The following is a 17,065-nucleotide window of genomic DNA, read 5'->3' as shown; positions in this document are numbered from 1 at the left end:
CTTATTTACAAACAAACAAACAAGCAATAAAAATTAGTAGGAAATCCAGAAACTGCCATTTTTAGCTGCGTATTAGGAAATTTAGAACTGCACATCAACTTATTAGAATTACACGATACGCGACGACCCGCACATTAATATGGGCCCTGAAGTCTATCAGTGACAAACCGCACATTAATATAGATTCTGAAGTCTATCAGTGACAAACCGCATATTAATATAGGTTCTGAAGTCTATCAGTGACAAACCGCATATTAATATAGGCCCTGAAGTCTATCAGTGACAAACCGTATATTAATATAGGTTCTGAAATTTATCAGTGACAAACCGCATAGCAATATAGGTTCTGAAGTCTATCACTGACAAACCGAATATTAATATAGGTTCTGAAGTCTATTAGTGACAAACCGCATATTATTATAAGTTCTGGAGTCTATCAGTGACGAACCGCATATCATGATCCCTCAATATGTAAAACTATTATAAAACATCGTTTCTACTTGCCCAAGATGGGTTTCCAGTAAAAAGGGGTACAGAATAGCATTACATAATTTTTTGTGCACTAGTACCCTTTTTCTAAACACCGTAGTTCATCCAATATTTTTGGTTTATTTTTTTAATGTTTAACTAATATCACATAAAGTTGGTTTTATAACTTAACAGCAATTGTTTCGAAAGTTTTACTATAAAATTAACCAATAAATGTCATCTTTAACATGCTAATTTTATTCAGCATCGACTACTTTTTTCTTTGGATATAAAAAATAGAAATAAATAAATCTTTATCTTAGTTATTGTCAATAAAGAGATTCTCTGAGAGGGCGCCAAAAAACAAAAAAATAAAGTATCATTTGCTACACTTGAGCTAATCGGCTTATTTGTTTATACAGACGGGAATGCCTTATCGCAAGAATTAACAAATTTACATTTTAATTATTATTAATAAACTTATCCAAGTAAAGAGCGCCACAGAAGCTACAACGAAGGCTAATCGTTTTTTTTTCTTCTTTTTTGTAGATCCAGATCCGTCGTATGATTTAGTTAAGACGAACTTGAGCTTCCTACTTTTAGTTGGTAAATTGTAGTGAAATAGTTTTTTCCTTAATATTTTTTATATAATAAGATATTGCTCTCTGCTAACAGAATATATATTTATCCCATTTCGCTGGAACTTCTTAAATTATTGTCAAAAACACATGCAGGAATGCTAATCCATTACTTTTAGGCTGACAAGCTGATCTCAAACAACTACCACGAAATCGTGATAAAGATAGATATCACCATAGAAACAAACAGAGACAATCGCAGGGGTCGCTGTGTGTGCGTGCTTAAATGTGTAGAAGGATCTCAATGTTCGTTCATAATGCGTTATTCGTCATTTGACAGCATAGTAATCATGTCTTTTGATGATGACGAATTTAAACAAGTGACTGCAATTAAATCTGCCTCAATGTCTGCAAAAATATATATAAATAACCTGAATTAAATATAGTTTGTCATTGGTAACGTAAGATATAATGTAAGTTGTTTTTTATTTGTAACATAAGGTATAGTATAAGTTGTTTTTATTTTTGAACGATGTGAGAATTTATAATCTGGCCAGAATAAAAATAATCAAACTGATTTATGTAAAGAAAATTGCAAATGTGAGCGAAATATAATACCAAATTTGTTGCCCTAACGTTTGACGTATAATATGATAATATATATTTATACTGCATCTGTTTTGCTGTTTCTTCTTTCATAAAAAAAGATAATTCCAGAAACAAACAACGATATAAAGTCTACATACCTTAAATTTCCACTTCCATATATCATGTATCATGTAATCTTTATGGTTGTATATGTTATTACGTCCGGCTTTGTGTCGTTTTTAACTCGTTATCCATGACTGAATACTGAATAAAAATCTAAAGAAGTTATTTAGATAACACTTTTTTTTCTTTTCTTTTTTTACGGATGACAAAATAATGGTTTTATTTCCTTTCGTTCAACTTTGAAGACACACGATACTTTCATAGTAGGATACAATGGCATGCAAGCACCCTCTGGAGATTGAACCGTAAGGGAAGCTTTTCGTTGTCTAAAGATAGGGAGCGGTTGTGATACTTTCGATACGATACTTTCATAGTAGGATACAATGGCATGCAAGCACCCTCTGGAGATTGAACCGTAAGGGAAGCTTTTCGTTGTCTAAAGATAAGGAGCGGTTGTGTGCAATGTTATAGATTATTGAATATCTGTTAAGTATTCCCTCTGGTGGCTCAGCGGTAAGTCAGTGGCTTATAACGCAAAAAATCTGGTTTCGATACAAGCGATGGACGAAGCACAAATAGTTCATTGTGTAGCTTCCTTCTTTAAAACAAACTGTTTAATAACAATTGTAAGTGGATGACAACTGAACATGTTGAGTAACCATCAACAAATGTGCTGTACGCAGCACATGTGCAACAAAACGTGAGACACTAGAGTTATAGTTGCGAGCTTGTTATAAAGTTCGGAGTACAAGGTGACGAAGCAGGACCTGTTGGGCAAATATGTCACTATTATGAAATTTGTATTCTGCATATGGTCGTGGTAAAGGGATGAGCTTATTTTGAGACACGAGGAATTACAATAAGTAAGAGCATCTCGAATCCGCCTTGTTTTTTTTTTTCTTTATAATAAATTATTATTACGGATATCAGGGCTGAATTCAATACAACACACGATCAAGTAAATAGGCCCGATTAATAAGTAGAACGTGAATTTTAATCGAAAATTATTCTATTTATTCTGCTATAACTTGAATATTATACAAGAACCACAAGAAATAATTTCATTCATTTCCTCAATATCTGCTCGTCCTTTCATAATGAGATAATATAAACTGAATTTCAATTTCACCGCCATATTGGGGAATGTACTACAATACTGGAATTATTAAGGTTAACACCATTTCATTTTGCTTTTATTAGTAGTATTCATTAATCTGGTAATCTAAGTTTCTATATGATTTTTGTACAGATATGTAAAAATTACGGTGGCTTGAAAATCAAATTATTTCTTTTTATTGTTACTTTATTACTATTTTGTTTCACTTCTCTGACGACAGGGGGTGAAAGGTAGTTTAGAAGTCGGGCATCCATATCTGTTTTTAAATTTTAATTTCATATATGAAGCTTATATGTAAAGTATAAATATGTTAAATGGTGTATTCCCTACTACTGCATGGGTCCTACTTCTAGAAATACTCTTTCTATGAGGATATGTTTTATGAATCCACTGGTTTTGGTCTACTATTTGAAAAATCTGTATTTGTCTCAGTGTGTCTAATTATTAATCTAACAGCCAGTGTCTTATTTACCTGTATGTCTACTTTTGTAGTTATATCGTAAACGTACCCGTCTTTGGCTATCCTACTAGTTATCTTACCTGGCTGTCTCTTTCTACATTTACATAATTCTATCCATTGTTGTTGATGAAGGTTTAGTATTGTATAAAAGGCTAGTAAATTTATAAAAGTTTATTTTGTTGTTATTTTTGTACTAGTAACCTAGTAACCTAAATATTGTTGACATACATGCCACTTCCAGTTTTGAAATATTTTCAACTGATAATTTGAGCACATCACAAACTAATAGTTTAACTGTTTTTACTATATTTATAGCCCTCATCTCAAGATTTCCACCGACTCAAACTGATCTAAACGACCCGTCTGACACTACCTCTGGATCGAATGACCCAGAAAGTGGCCTGGATCGAGAAGCTAGTGGATTAATTCTACCTAATAGTCCAATTTCTGACTTTCAAAATTCGCCAGGATGCGATGTTCGTAAAACGAATAGACAAAGTTCAACAGCGGGGATGAAGAACATCAAGAGCATCAACGTCATTGAAAGTGACGTTCATATTAGCAGTTGCAGTTCTACTTATCATCTTTCTGGAAATCATCCCAACGACGAAAATACACCAGGATCCAAGCGACGCGGACCGAGAACTACAATTAAAGCAAAGCAGTTAGAAATGCTGAAAACAGCTTTTGCTACCACACCCAAACCCACACGTCACATCCGGGAGCAACTGGCACAAGAAACAGGACTAAATATGCGAGTCATACAGGTGAGATTTAACTTATTGTCTCTAGTGGAAATTACAAAACAATAGAATAAATTTTGTAAATGCTATTCTCTTGAAATAGGCTCACTATCTTTAATTAGCTATCAAATCATGCTATAGCAATTATATATTGATCCTTGTATAATTTGCACCATTTCTGATTGAAAAAGCTCCACTTATCATGATTATGCAGGTTTGATTTTTGTTAGCACAAAGCTACACAATAAGTAACCTGTGTTGGGGGGGGGGGCAATTGTATTGCAGGTGTAACTCACAGATTCTCAACCGAAGACCCACAAAAAGTTTGGAAAGGAACTTGAGGATGGAGTAGTGTTCATATAATACTGTAATATAACGTATGTGTGTTGTTGTAGTGTTCATATATTACTGTAATATAACATGTGTGTGTTGTTATAGTGTTCATATAATACTGTAATATATTTTGGTCTTTCTGAGACCCGTGGATCACAACAGAATCTCGTGGCCGCAATATGACCAGATATTAATGATCGTCTGAAGCATCCCAGTGCAAAAAAAATAATTGCGGACTTAATTTTATACGCGCAGATATATGTGTATACATATGAATGCAACATAGACACAAAAATGTAATGATTCATCTATTGGTTCTGCCTACAGGAGGTAAGTTTTAAGGCGTTTGCAAACCAAATTGTAAAATTATTTCCTAAAGCTATTTTTAATTGCGATAATAGGCCCAAAGATAGAATTTACGTTTATGGAATATGAAGCATGTTCCTACATTAAAGAACACATTTATGTATAACTAGTAAAGGTACAAGCAATGTCGGGCTACAAAATTAACGATATAAGTGGGGGCGTGGGAGTCTACATCCCAATATTTTGACCATGTAGCAACAGGCGGATTAATGGTCAGAAGGGCCCGGGGCTAAATTTCTCAACCGGACCAATATGATTGCGACTAAAGACTAAGGTAAAAAACTAAAATCTCAAGATATGTTTTACTTTTGAAGACAATGGGAAAATAATACCAACAGATTTGCAAGACTCGTCTACAAATTAATGAACAATATTAGATGTTTCTTGAATAGGAAAAATGGTGCTTTAATACAGATAAATTTTGCGTTTCGACAACAAAGTAATAGACAGAAATAAACCACATACACATAAACCCAACAACTCACACATTCACGCGCATGCACATAAACAAACAAACGCACACACACACACAAACAACCTTAATACTCACATGGTATGTCCAGCAGTAGCAGATCATGTCATCTGTAATTGGTTAAATTACTGTCTTCCTGGGTCTATTTGTAGTAAAGGCATTTGTGATCTATTTGGTGTTAAGCAATTCTAACAAGTAATTTTCTATGCACTAAAATGCCAGTGCATTTAACTTGTCTTAATACATTGTTGGTCGAAGCGTGTTCTTTATCCTTTTTAGTATATAGAATGATCTTTTTCCCAAGCAATTACTGACATGAGGCACAAGTACACCCTTAAGATTATCAGGACGTTTGGGAAAGTTGGTTTCAGAGACTGGTTGCATATTACTATTAGTATACTTTGTTACTTGGATTCTGACGGATTTTCAATGAATCCCTCCTTGTAGAGAGCGGCAAATCGAACAATTTATTCCTCTGCGCAACTCTCCAAGTCCGTATGATATGTACTAATAAGCTTTATGGTGTCATTGCGGAGGTTCTCTGTATGCATGGACTCTTAAGTTTTGTAGAAACCCAAATTTGTAACTGTCGTTTTCATGTGCCACTATTCTAGTAAAAGTGACAGTTTGTCAATTATTGTTAAGAAAGTTGAGCTTTATATTGAGTAGAGGGTGAAACATTACTGCCCTCAACATCCCCTTCATCCCATCACGTATTTCTCTTCCTTTTCATTGATTTTTTTACCTTATATGTCTCGCATCCTGACAGTTGTTTACCCTTTCCTCATATTCGGGAAATTAATCTTGTACTTCTTGCACAAATGTCTTGAGAGATTTTAGAAGGTGAGAAGATGTTCTGATAACCATTTGGAAGTTTTGTGATGAACAAGTTGTCTTGTGAAACCTCTCCAGGATAACACTCCATAATTCCATCATTATACCTGTTTCTAGTTGTTCCAATTGTAGTTTTTGGCTTCTTGACTCTAAGCGCACTTGAAGTTTTTCAGAGTCATCGTCTGTAATGGAAGCGAGGACTTGTGTTATGGCTTTGTACCCTATTTTTAAGGCTCGCATTGCGTCCGAATAGGCGCTCCATATTGTGTCTGATAACCTCTTTATCGTTAGGAACCCTAGTTTTTCAAGCACATCATAGAGGCGTTTCCAAGAACGGGTTGAAGCTGAGAAAAACATAAAAATCTTCTGCAGAAAGACAAAAAATAAACAAGCTTCAGTACAGCAATCCACATACAGGGTCCAACCAAATTGAGTGAATAAACCAACAAAGAAAATAGTCTGTTAGGAGGTTCTATTTGATCATGGCATTCTTGCAACATATTTGCTTTTCATATTAGATGTATTGTCGTAAGGCTACCCACGACAATCTTGAATTCTTATATCATTCTTTTCAAGAAAATCAATGAAAACTCTAGCAAGTTATGCTTCTGTGTAATTACTTACCAGTAAGAATGTGGTAAATCTCTCTACAGGGCAATCATCTAGAAGGTATAAAAAATTATTGTCAGTTTATCCGTGAGGCATATGTCTGAAGTAGAATCAACAGACACTGAGTAATACTTGGATGTTTTAATTTCCTGGATAATGGTGGTGAGAACTTCTTTGTGTAGGATTTTTATTAATTTGTCACAAACAGTTGAGGATAAGTATTAAACATGACCTTTCCCTTATTTTTGGGTTTATGAATGTGTTCAAAAAATGTATCACACTCAGCCAATAACTCCAGTATTTCTAAGTAATTGCCATTATGCACTGAACCAACTACTTCATCGTTTCCTCTGAATGATAGAAACTTTATGACTGAGAAAATACATTCTAGAACTTGGTACCAGTATTTTTTCTCTCGCTTCATCTGCTTTGTTAAAGTCTTGTCGATTCGTCCATGAATAACAAGTTTGGTGACACAACCTTAATACAACAAGCTTGTTTCGTGCCGACTAAAGTCCCTTGCACCATGTTTTCAGTCAGAGTAACCAGTTGTTGCTAGTGAAGAAGTTTCCATTGCTGTTGAAAACACTTTGCATATAACGCAGAAGACATTTCTCTTCTACGGTGAATGACAAAGCCAGTCTTTTTGAACATTTTTCTGTTCAACTGCTCACAAGAAGAAAAAAAAAAGAGCCTTTTGAGTATCTGCTTTTATACTTGTCACCCGGAATCAAGTTTGTAGATACATTAAAATCTGCATCCATGTACTGACAGTATGTAATATCTGACGCACAACAAAATCTCTCAAATCGTCAGAAACTTGTATCCGTGTCTCAATGTGGAATATATAGGATGGGTTAGTATCTTCATCACCATTCCAATAATTGATTTCGTCATGTAGGTAGGAACTCGATTCAGTTTGGTGAGGTTAACGGTCACCAGCATCGAGAGTTGTACTCTCTATATGATTGTTTTCACAGTTTTTGTTGATGGTTATGTTTTTGGAACTTTTTTATTGAGGGCAAGAGCTCGATTTCATATGATGAGGTTAATGGTCATTAGCATCCAGAGATTTATTGTCTACATTGTTGTTTCCACTTTCTTGGCTGGCGAGGGTTCTGGCACTAGAGGACGAAATCCATAAATTTGTTAGCTTCCTAATTTTAGCTACAACTTTCTCTTACATTTGTAGTTCCTTTTTCTTTGACCTCAGCTTTTCCCAACCGCTCTTGTGTCTAAACATCTGTATAATAGATAAAGTAAACATTTAATGAATAATATGTTTTGCAAATACAAGCATACTTGTGTGTGTGTATGTGTGTGAGAGAGAAATGTTAAAACGAGCTACCTGATAGTTTCACAACAAATGATCACATATAATTCTCTGTACTTAACTAAAAAAAAATCAATTTTATACTTGGATGACGTGTGTTCTATACCCTCCAGTTAATGATACTTGTCAAATTGTCAACGAACTATTTACAACTGATAATGGGCCAATGTAGGCTCACAAGTAATTATGGATTTTCATAGAACAACAATTTGTAAATTCTGTTTGAGAAATACAAAAAATTGATACAATATATCGTAAAAGCTTAAAATACTGTTGCTTACCTTGTTAGTGATAATTTAACTCTATTCTTGAATAAAATCCAAATATTTTGAGAAGATATTAAATCTAGCCTATAAACATAAGTTTAATCATATTCTAGGCCTACTGCTTAATTATACGAAAAGAAATGGCATATTGGGCGCAAAATCAAGAGGGGAGCCTGGCTGGCATCTTCGTGAAACTGTGGAGTGAAGAGATTTTGATCGGCCAGGGCCTATCATTCAATTAGCGTGACTAGGTCTAGCCTCGCTTAGGCCTAGCATACTTGCATTGCAAATTGTATGGAAATATGCTAGGTCAGAGCGGGGCTATACCTAGTCGTACTATTTGGAGGCAAGCCAATCAAATCTCTGCACTCTATACCGCATAATAGGTCTACCCACGTCACACAAACTCTCTCTCTCTCTCTTCAAAAGTAAGTATACTCAATCGAATGACTTTTATTAAGCATTTTTCCTATAAAATGAAGACGGGTCTTTTTTTTTTGTATAAGAGACATTTTTTGAGCCTGGGCTTGGGGCAACAACCCCAATGGCTTCCATCTAAATCCTCCCCTGAGCACACAATCAGTTCGTGGGATGCAAAGGTACTTGTTATACGCGCGGTATTGAATATTAAATTTTTTTGACGTCAACTTCACGTATTTTCTACCAACCTCCACGTTTAGTTAAACTCTCATTCATGGCATTAAGACGGTAAAATTAAAATGGCTGCCAAACTCGAACCATTCTTCCGACTGCTTATCCGTTTCAACTCTATCTTTCGGGAGTTCACTCGAACTCCTCTTCCAAATTACGACGAAATTGGTTAATTCAGTTCCTCATAAAAACTTGTGACACAAGACCGACAACTTTCCTTCATATATACAGACAAGCGTATAATTCATCTTTCGTCTTCTTTTTCTTGTAATGACTTATGTGATTGGTCACAAAATTGTAAACCACATGAAAACTCAATCTTATTCCCTATAGGGATCTATCCATCTGTCTCAATTGGTGCAATAATTTGTGATGTGTCATGAATTCGAACACAATACTAGTTTCGACACTCAGCGTATTTACGCATGCGTACAATCTAGGTTCCACGAACGTTCTTACTACCATAACATTGTTTGAAGACTGTAAGGGAAAAATAATGTATACAGAACAGAACAGCGCAGATGATTCAACCGTCGAGTAGAGTGCAGGCAATGATGATTACATTCATAAATCCTCATGTTCTAGCCCAAGGCTGTGGCCTAGTTCTTGGAGCAAAGCATGCGAACATTCTTACAAACTATAAAGGCTTTTTTCTGTATCTCTACGGGGACAGAAAGGTTTGTTTGATCGTTGAGTAGGTATGTGCAAAATTGAGTGGAAAACCGTGTGAACACGAGAAACTCTGAACCCAGATAATTCTTATTAAATTATAGGTTATCCCGCCCACAACATCAAGATAAAAACATGCAAAAGGAAACGTTACTTTAAAACGAACGTGACGATAGAGAGAGAAAGAAGTACGGCTTACGCTGATGCTCGCAAATTTTTCCCGCATTCTTGCGTAGCACTGTCTATTACCAAAAGTAACATATATTATTTTCTCGTCATTCTTCTCTTTCTAGTTGCTTTTATCAAACACAACATGTTCCCGCTATACCTCTTTTGCATCGTTTTCAACTAATAACATTTTCTAGTTATTCCTCCTTGGTCGTGCCTTTTACAACTAACAACATGTTCTCGTTATTCCTCCTTGGTCGTACCTTTTACAACTAACAACATTTTCTAGTTATTCCTCCTTGGTCGTGCCTTTTACAACTAACAACATGTTCTCGTTATTCCTCCTTGGTCGTGCCTTTTACAACTAACAACATGTTCTCGTTATTCCTCCTTGGTCGTGCCTTTTACAACTAACAACATGTTCTCCTTATTCCTCCTTGGTCGTGCCTTTTACAACTAACAACATGTTCTCGTTATTCCTCCTTGGTCGTGCCTCTTACAACTAACAACATTTTCTCGTTGTTCCTCCTTGGTCGTGTCGTTTTAAACAATATAAGTTTTTTTTCGTTGTATTTCCTGATTTTATCGTTTTGGACTAAGAAAAATGTTCTCTTGTGATCTTATATATCCACTCATCTTTAAATATTAACAACTATTCCTTTTTTGATTGTAGTATGGAATGAAATATCGTTAGCAACTCGTGTTCTCAAAGACAATTGCAAAGTTTTAGGTGACTAGAGAATGTCCCTAATTATTAGTAAACATGTATCTCTTTCCCCGTTTTCGAGTAAAACGTTTACACACAATGTTTGAAAGTACGTTTGTTGATAGTGTAATCAGCTTTTATAGTTTTGAAAGGAAGTTCCAGAAATTAGAAAACAAAAATGAAATAGGTTTTAACATATTCATCTTTATAGAAAGAGAAAAAGAGGAGTGAATTTTTTAATTCGAGTGACACTTTATACGCATGTGGGCTAAACGACCAAGTCATATAACCTTAAGGTTCGAGAAAAAATGTTCCTAATTTTGAACTACTGACTAGGGAGTAGAAAACAAACCAATATCCCCACACACACCACCACCACAAGGGGTTTGACCACATCTTTGAACCTAATAACAATAATTGACTGTCACTTTTATGACACGCCTACAGTTTAATATACGAATTGTGTACAGCGGAATCAAGGTTCGAAACCTGAACCCTTCAATCGGTGCACCTTCAGTGAATTCTATTTGAACAAGTATAGTATACATGATTTCTATGTTCAACTCTAACATCTGCTGGAATTTTAAGCAAGATGTTGCCATTCGTTAAAATCAGTCAATCAGTACTTTCAATGATTCTCATCACGTTCATATTCAGTTGTTGTAACTATTATTGTTACTAAGCGCTTTATTCCAAATGACGGATCACTTCTACTATACGAATTGTAGTTATAATGCAACTGTGATAATAGAAATGCTAGCGCTAAGCATTTCGGAATGTTGTTTTAGTTAGTTACTACAGTTGTTTGTTTGAATTTCACATAAAGCTACTCGAGGACTATCTGCGCTAACCATCCTTAATTTTAAAGCGATATACTAGGGGAAAGACAACTAGTCAACATCAGATATCGTCAACTCTTGGGCTACTTTTCTACCACGAATAGTAAGGTTGACCGTCACATTATAACGTCTTCACCAAAACATAACGGGATTATAGCATGAGATTTGGCAGTATATACTCCAGATTTATATGACAACTACATTTACGATCCTGATCACCAGATCCTGGCGTGATTATAAAACAGGATAATTTAGGATGTACTCCATCTTCACTGAATATATTCGAGATATGGACACCAGATCCTTTCATGGTCAAAAATCCTGAGGATCTGAGTTGTTTCCTATTTCTGCATACTAAGTCACTTCTTTTAAATTATACTAGTGAATACACCGCATAGGGGAGCTTAGAAGTGGATTTGAATGTTTGGGTATGTTTATGTTTGAGTCGTCTAAAGTACTGTGTCGTCTAGTAACAAAACAGTTGGGGTGTTCCCACGCCTACAAGGCGACAATAGAATATATATGCTTTACAGCTGACTTGTTGGTAGAGACATCATCCTGCTCTCTTTTCTTCCAACCTCTTTCCATGGGATTCGAGTTAGTTTTACGTATACATGTACAAATATATAACTATCATGAAATAAAGAATGAAAAGCTCATGTTTCACCCAATAAGAAACTAAATACCACACGTGATGTTACCATAATAACCAATAATCTAAACCAGAACTTAACTGTTTACTATTGAAAGTTACCATAATAACCAATAATCTAAACCAGAACTTAACTGTTTACTATTGAAAGTTACCATAATAACCAATAATCTAAACCAGAACTTTACTGTTTACTATTGAAAGTTACCATAATAACCAATAATCTAAACCAGAACTTTACTGTTTACTATTGAAAGTTACCATAATAACCAATAATCTAAACCAGAACTTTACTGTTTACTATTGAAAGTTACCATAATAACCAATAATCTAAACCAGAACTTTACTGTTTACTATTGAAAGTTACCATAATAACCAATAATCTAAACCAGAACTTTACTGTTTACTATTGAAAGTATTTGCATTTAAAAGGAGAAAGAGGAAGTATAGGGCGTTTCTTACGTTTTAAAATTCATAGATTTATTAATCATGTCATAAAATTTAATAACTATTGACTATAATTCTTATCTAATGGCTCTCCACGGAGGAAGCTCAAGTTTCAGAAGTCGTCTTCTGGAAGAGCGGTGAAGACATGTTTGAAACTTTCTGTCACACGGCACCATGTCTGTTAAAGTGTGTCTTAACACAAAAACAAACTACAAGTGTAAAACGTATGGAGAGAGATGAGTTAGATCAAGAAGAGTATGTTATGCCGCATACAGCAATTTAAAGTTTAACGTATGTGTGAATTTCAGTTTGCTTTCGAGAAAAGTTTCATATAAAATATTGAACATCAACGTATATGTCATCAAACACTAATATTACACTCTTACATTTTGTGTACTATACACGCTCTTTGATTTTGTAGAGTTTACAAATGATGTAATACAATATCTTATGCTTTTCGGTTTCGTAAAATGTTGGGATGTAATACAACAGGTTGCCACGAGCAAGACTTACATTTCGGTGACTGTATAGTTCACCATCATCAAGAACAACGTTTCGGTGACTGTATTGTTCAACATCATCAAAAATAAAGTTTCGGAAACTCTACACTTCTCCATCATCAAGACTGAAATTTTAGTGATTGTACAGTCGTCCATCATCAAGACTGACATGTCAGTGAATTTATACTTTACCATCAAGACTGACTTATTGATGACTGTACAGTTCACCATCATCAAGACTGGCGTGTTGTTGACTGTAAACTTCTCCATCAAGACTGACGTGTTGGTGACTGTACACTTCACCATCAACTTGCAACAATTCCAACATCATCAATAATGACGTTCACTATTATCAATACTTATGTGTCAGTGATTGTACAATTCACCATAATCAAAACTGAAATATCTGTGCCTATACATTTCAATATTATCAAGATTAACGTTTAGGTGACAATACAGTTCACCGTTATCAAGACTAACATTTCGGTGACTGTATAGTTCACCATCATCAGAACTATTGATTAACATCATTATGGTTACATATTTGATAAAACTACAAGTGACGTTCCATAAAGTTCTAAACTTTTATGTTTAAAACATTAAATTTTGTATACACCTAAGTGTAGACGTAACAAATGCAAAATTTTAAAGAAAAACTAGTTAAACTCGTGTGTTATCATAACAATAAATATATTAAATGAAAACGCATGAACTTGACAAGTATTGTGCAACTCAAATACTTCTTTTGTTTACAAAACCTTGTGTAAATTTGTAAAAAAAAAATAAACAAGTCTTTAAAACTGTGGCTTTAATATCGATGTTCTTAAGTCATAAAACTGGTGTGAATTTAGAAAAGAAACTCTACACGTCACATTGAAAACTCATGTTGATTTAGAAGAGACTTTAATTTAGTAGACTCCGTAACTGTAACAATTACATCGAAGTTACTTCACACCAGGACGACAAAAAAAAAGACTAGTTTACTGGTTTATCAGTTCTTCTAAATGATGAATAATATCGATTAAAATCAAGTAAATAAATAGTTAGATGTTAAAAAAAATCATAAACCTAATTGTAGCACGTAATGATTAAATGTAATTATAGTTCACCAACTTTATCTAGTTCACACCGAAACAGTTGTTGTTCAAGTGATTTATGATATAAATAGCGTCTCAACCATCTCCAGGTATGTTGTGTCCTGGTATTAGACGAAAGGCCTCATAGATACTGGATATAGAAAATATAGTATGGTTGAAATTTCAGTATATTCCCATTAAGTTGCACTCCTATTTACTAAGAATTATTAAACCAGTATAATATTACCTTTAATAAATATTAAAATATACAGGCCCAACATTTTTAGAAGCACAACTGGGGGGATATGTTATGGAACACTATTTCATCATTATTATTAAAGATAATTATTCATTTTGTTAATTCAAATAAACTATTTGTTTTGCCTGAGAGGCATATATTTAATGCAATCAACAAGTGAAGTATATTTTTAGGATAGCCCGTTATTCATGACTAGAGTTTCCAGATTTCCAGAGTGAAAAATTGGAGCTTTTTTTTTCATATAGAGTGACACTGTAAGGGCTCTGAAATAGTTTCAATTGCAATAACACACTTTTTACCATTTTCTAAGTAATCTGATAATTATTGCATATCGTTTTCAAAACACAAAATTTATCAAAAGCTTATATATTTGATAATTATTATAAATAATATAAAGATACGCCTAAGTTGTCTTGAAACTACTCAAAAATCAAACATGCATCTTCGTTTTCTTCTTAGCGACTGGGCAGATCTTCAAATCTCAAATCATGCTGCCCCCCAATGACAGGTTAGGTTAAGAAAACGTAGCAGAGGAGTTGGTAACACTGTACTGTGTCATCTTTTTCGAGTTATTCTCTAAGTACAACTTAAAGAAGCCATGTATAATGTCAAACAGTGCATATTAAACTCACACTGAGGTACAGAGAAATTGGGACAATTAAATATTTTTTTTTACCGTTTCTGATAGAGACAAAAAAAGTAACACTAAAAACTGGGACATTCGGTATCCCTGCTTATGACTTATTCTATTACGGACTTATTTGCGGTAAATGCATAAAGGCCTCATTATTCTGGTTTCTAATCTCAGCAGGTTTCGAGTTTTGGGCGGGTCAAAACATGCTGACGATAAAGCCCCAGTCTGCAGGGGTTAGATAAGCGGAATACGGACAACCACAGGCAGCTACGGCCGCCAGCAAGGGCGTTGAAATACCGCCACTAAACTGCACGCATGCGACTGCTCGCACTCTCCAGGCTTCCAGAGTTGCGGAACCGCAAAGCTTTGATTCACCGACAGACCCCTGTCTATAGTTATCGAGGGTCATCCAGGTCGATGATGGCTACGTTGCGATCAATCATAGGAGTTCGTTGTAGCAATTAATCATCAGTCACCAAACACACACAATAATGTCAGTCTGTAGAATCCCAGAAGCTGCCATTGACGAAAGGCCTCTTCGGCATTGGATATACCAGAAAAAGTGTGTTTGAAATATTATTATGCAATCTTCATTACCTTCATACGTTCTTATTAATAATACATAAAAATAAACTTATCATTCTGAGTAGAATAACAAATTGAAGCAGCAAATAGAACCATACAGCAATCCAAAAATCGATCCTAATGATTGGAGCATTTTCGAAAGGCAACCTAGTTTCTCGTTCGTTGCTGCTGTACAGCAGATGTAAAATAAAGCAACTCATACCGACGTACTGACAATAAAACAGATTCAGTTTGTAGTTTTTCCTGCTAGTTATTTTGTGTGTGTGGTTAAGAAAGTCGTATAAGATATCAAATACAAATATTACACACATATCATATAAGACCAGATTGATTTTGAATATTCCGTGATGAGTAACTTAACATGCAGAATATGTTTTGTTATATAAAGAATACATGTATGACGTATTTTCTCCAAAATCTATCTATATATCTCACAGGTAAAATAAAGTTATAGACTCTAACAAACATCAATATCTCTTTTACCGTCATAGCTATAGGAATGAAAATCAAGTAGTCAGTAGTACGTTTAAGCTAGGATATATGCACATATCAAATAATCATCACAACTGCATAATTATTGCAACACTGCAATGTAATGCACGTTTATTTTTGAGTAGAGACAGACAGACGTTTCTTTGTGCGTGTGTTTTTCTCTTATCTGTATGTCAAGTGAGCTTTGCTTATCGCACGTGATCCAGCGAACTTCTAAGAGGTGGTTTCATTAAACTTGACACTAGTTTAGAATATATTTATCATGCACTGATGGATGGGCGAAGGGTATATTCACTGGAAGGTGTTTTCCTTAAATGCGCCATTGGATCCTTTCTTGAGCAATGCATCCTTTTTTTACGTATACCAAAATTGTACAATTATGGAACTAGATTAAAAATTCAGTTGTATTTCTGGACTTTTAACCCCATGAGATTATGTTATTTACTGGGTGGCTATCATTTTAGATTATCTCTCTGTTCTCAGTGAATTGTTTGGCCATAACAAATTGAAAAATGACTGCCCCTTTTAGTGTTGTTGGCCGGACATTTCAATGGAAATACACGATAGTTGTTTGGTAAAAACTTTATTACAATTTATAGGAAATAAGGAGACTTCATTTTTTTGTGTCCTTATGTTATTGGTGGATCTTAGTATTTGTCCAAATCCTAGTCCAGTTCCACTCGTTAAATGATGTTTAATCCCAAAACTCAGAAATAGAATTCTTGAGAATAATAGGCTTGGCATTTAGCCCTCATTACATTTCGGGTATTTCTCGGAAATGTAAGTACCAACCAAAAATGTATTAGAAAATAAAAGTATATTGTTATCTATTTATTTTCTAATTACTTAATTATGGGGTAAGTTATTCGCGATAATATATGGCGTTTGATGGGTATAAGTATTTTCATTTATTTACAAATAAAATCTAGAGAAGGTAATCTATAATAATAAAAGGGCGTGTCTGTGGGTCTTTGTGTGTGTGACCGCCACAACTCCAAGAGGAAATAATCTAGAAACCTAAAATTTTCCACCCATACTAAGTGGACCCTGAGGGTTTGCACCTTGGTATTTTTACTTATCTATGTGCGCGCGCACAT

At 34.6% G+C, this 17,065-nt stretch overlaps 1 protein-coding gene across 1 annotated transcript in view; it reads left to right on the top strand.

Annotated features, from left to right (window-relative positions):
* LOC106464923 (LIM/homeobox protein Lhx5-like) overlaps positions 1–17,065 on the top strand; it is an 86,547-nt gene that overhangs the window by 37,097 nt on the left and 32,385 nt on the right. The window contains exon 4 of the mRNA XM_022392730.1: positions 3,650–4,101. Coding sequence (XP_022248438.1) covers positions 3,650–4,101 — 452 coding nt within the window. The remainder of the gene's footprint in view (positions 1–3,649; positions 4,102–17,065) is intronic.

The sequence above is a fragment of the Limulus polyphemus genome, unplaced genomic scaffold, assembly GCF_000517525.1.
Source record: "Limulus polyphemus unplaced genomic scaffold, Limulus_polyphemus-2.1.2 Scaffold1783, whole genome shotgun sequence".
NCBI lineage: Eukaryota > Metazoa > Arthropoda > Merostomata > Xiphosura > Limulidae > Limulus > Limulus polyphemus.
Note: the sequence above shows the minus strand (reverse complement) of the source record. Positions and strands in the feature narration are given on the sequence as shown.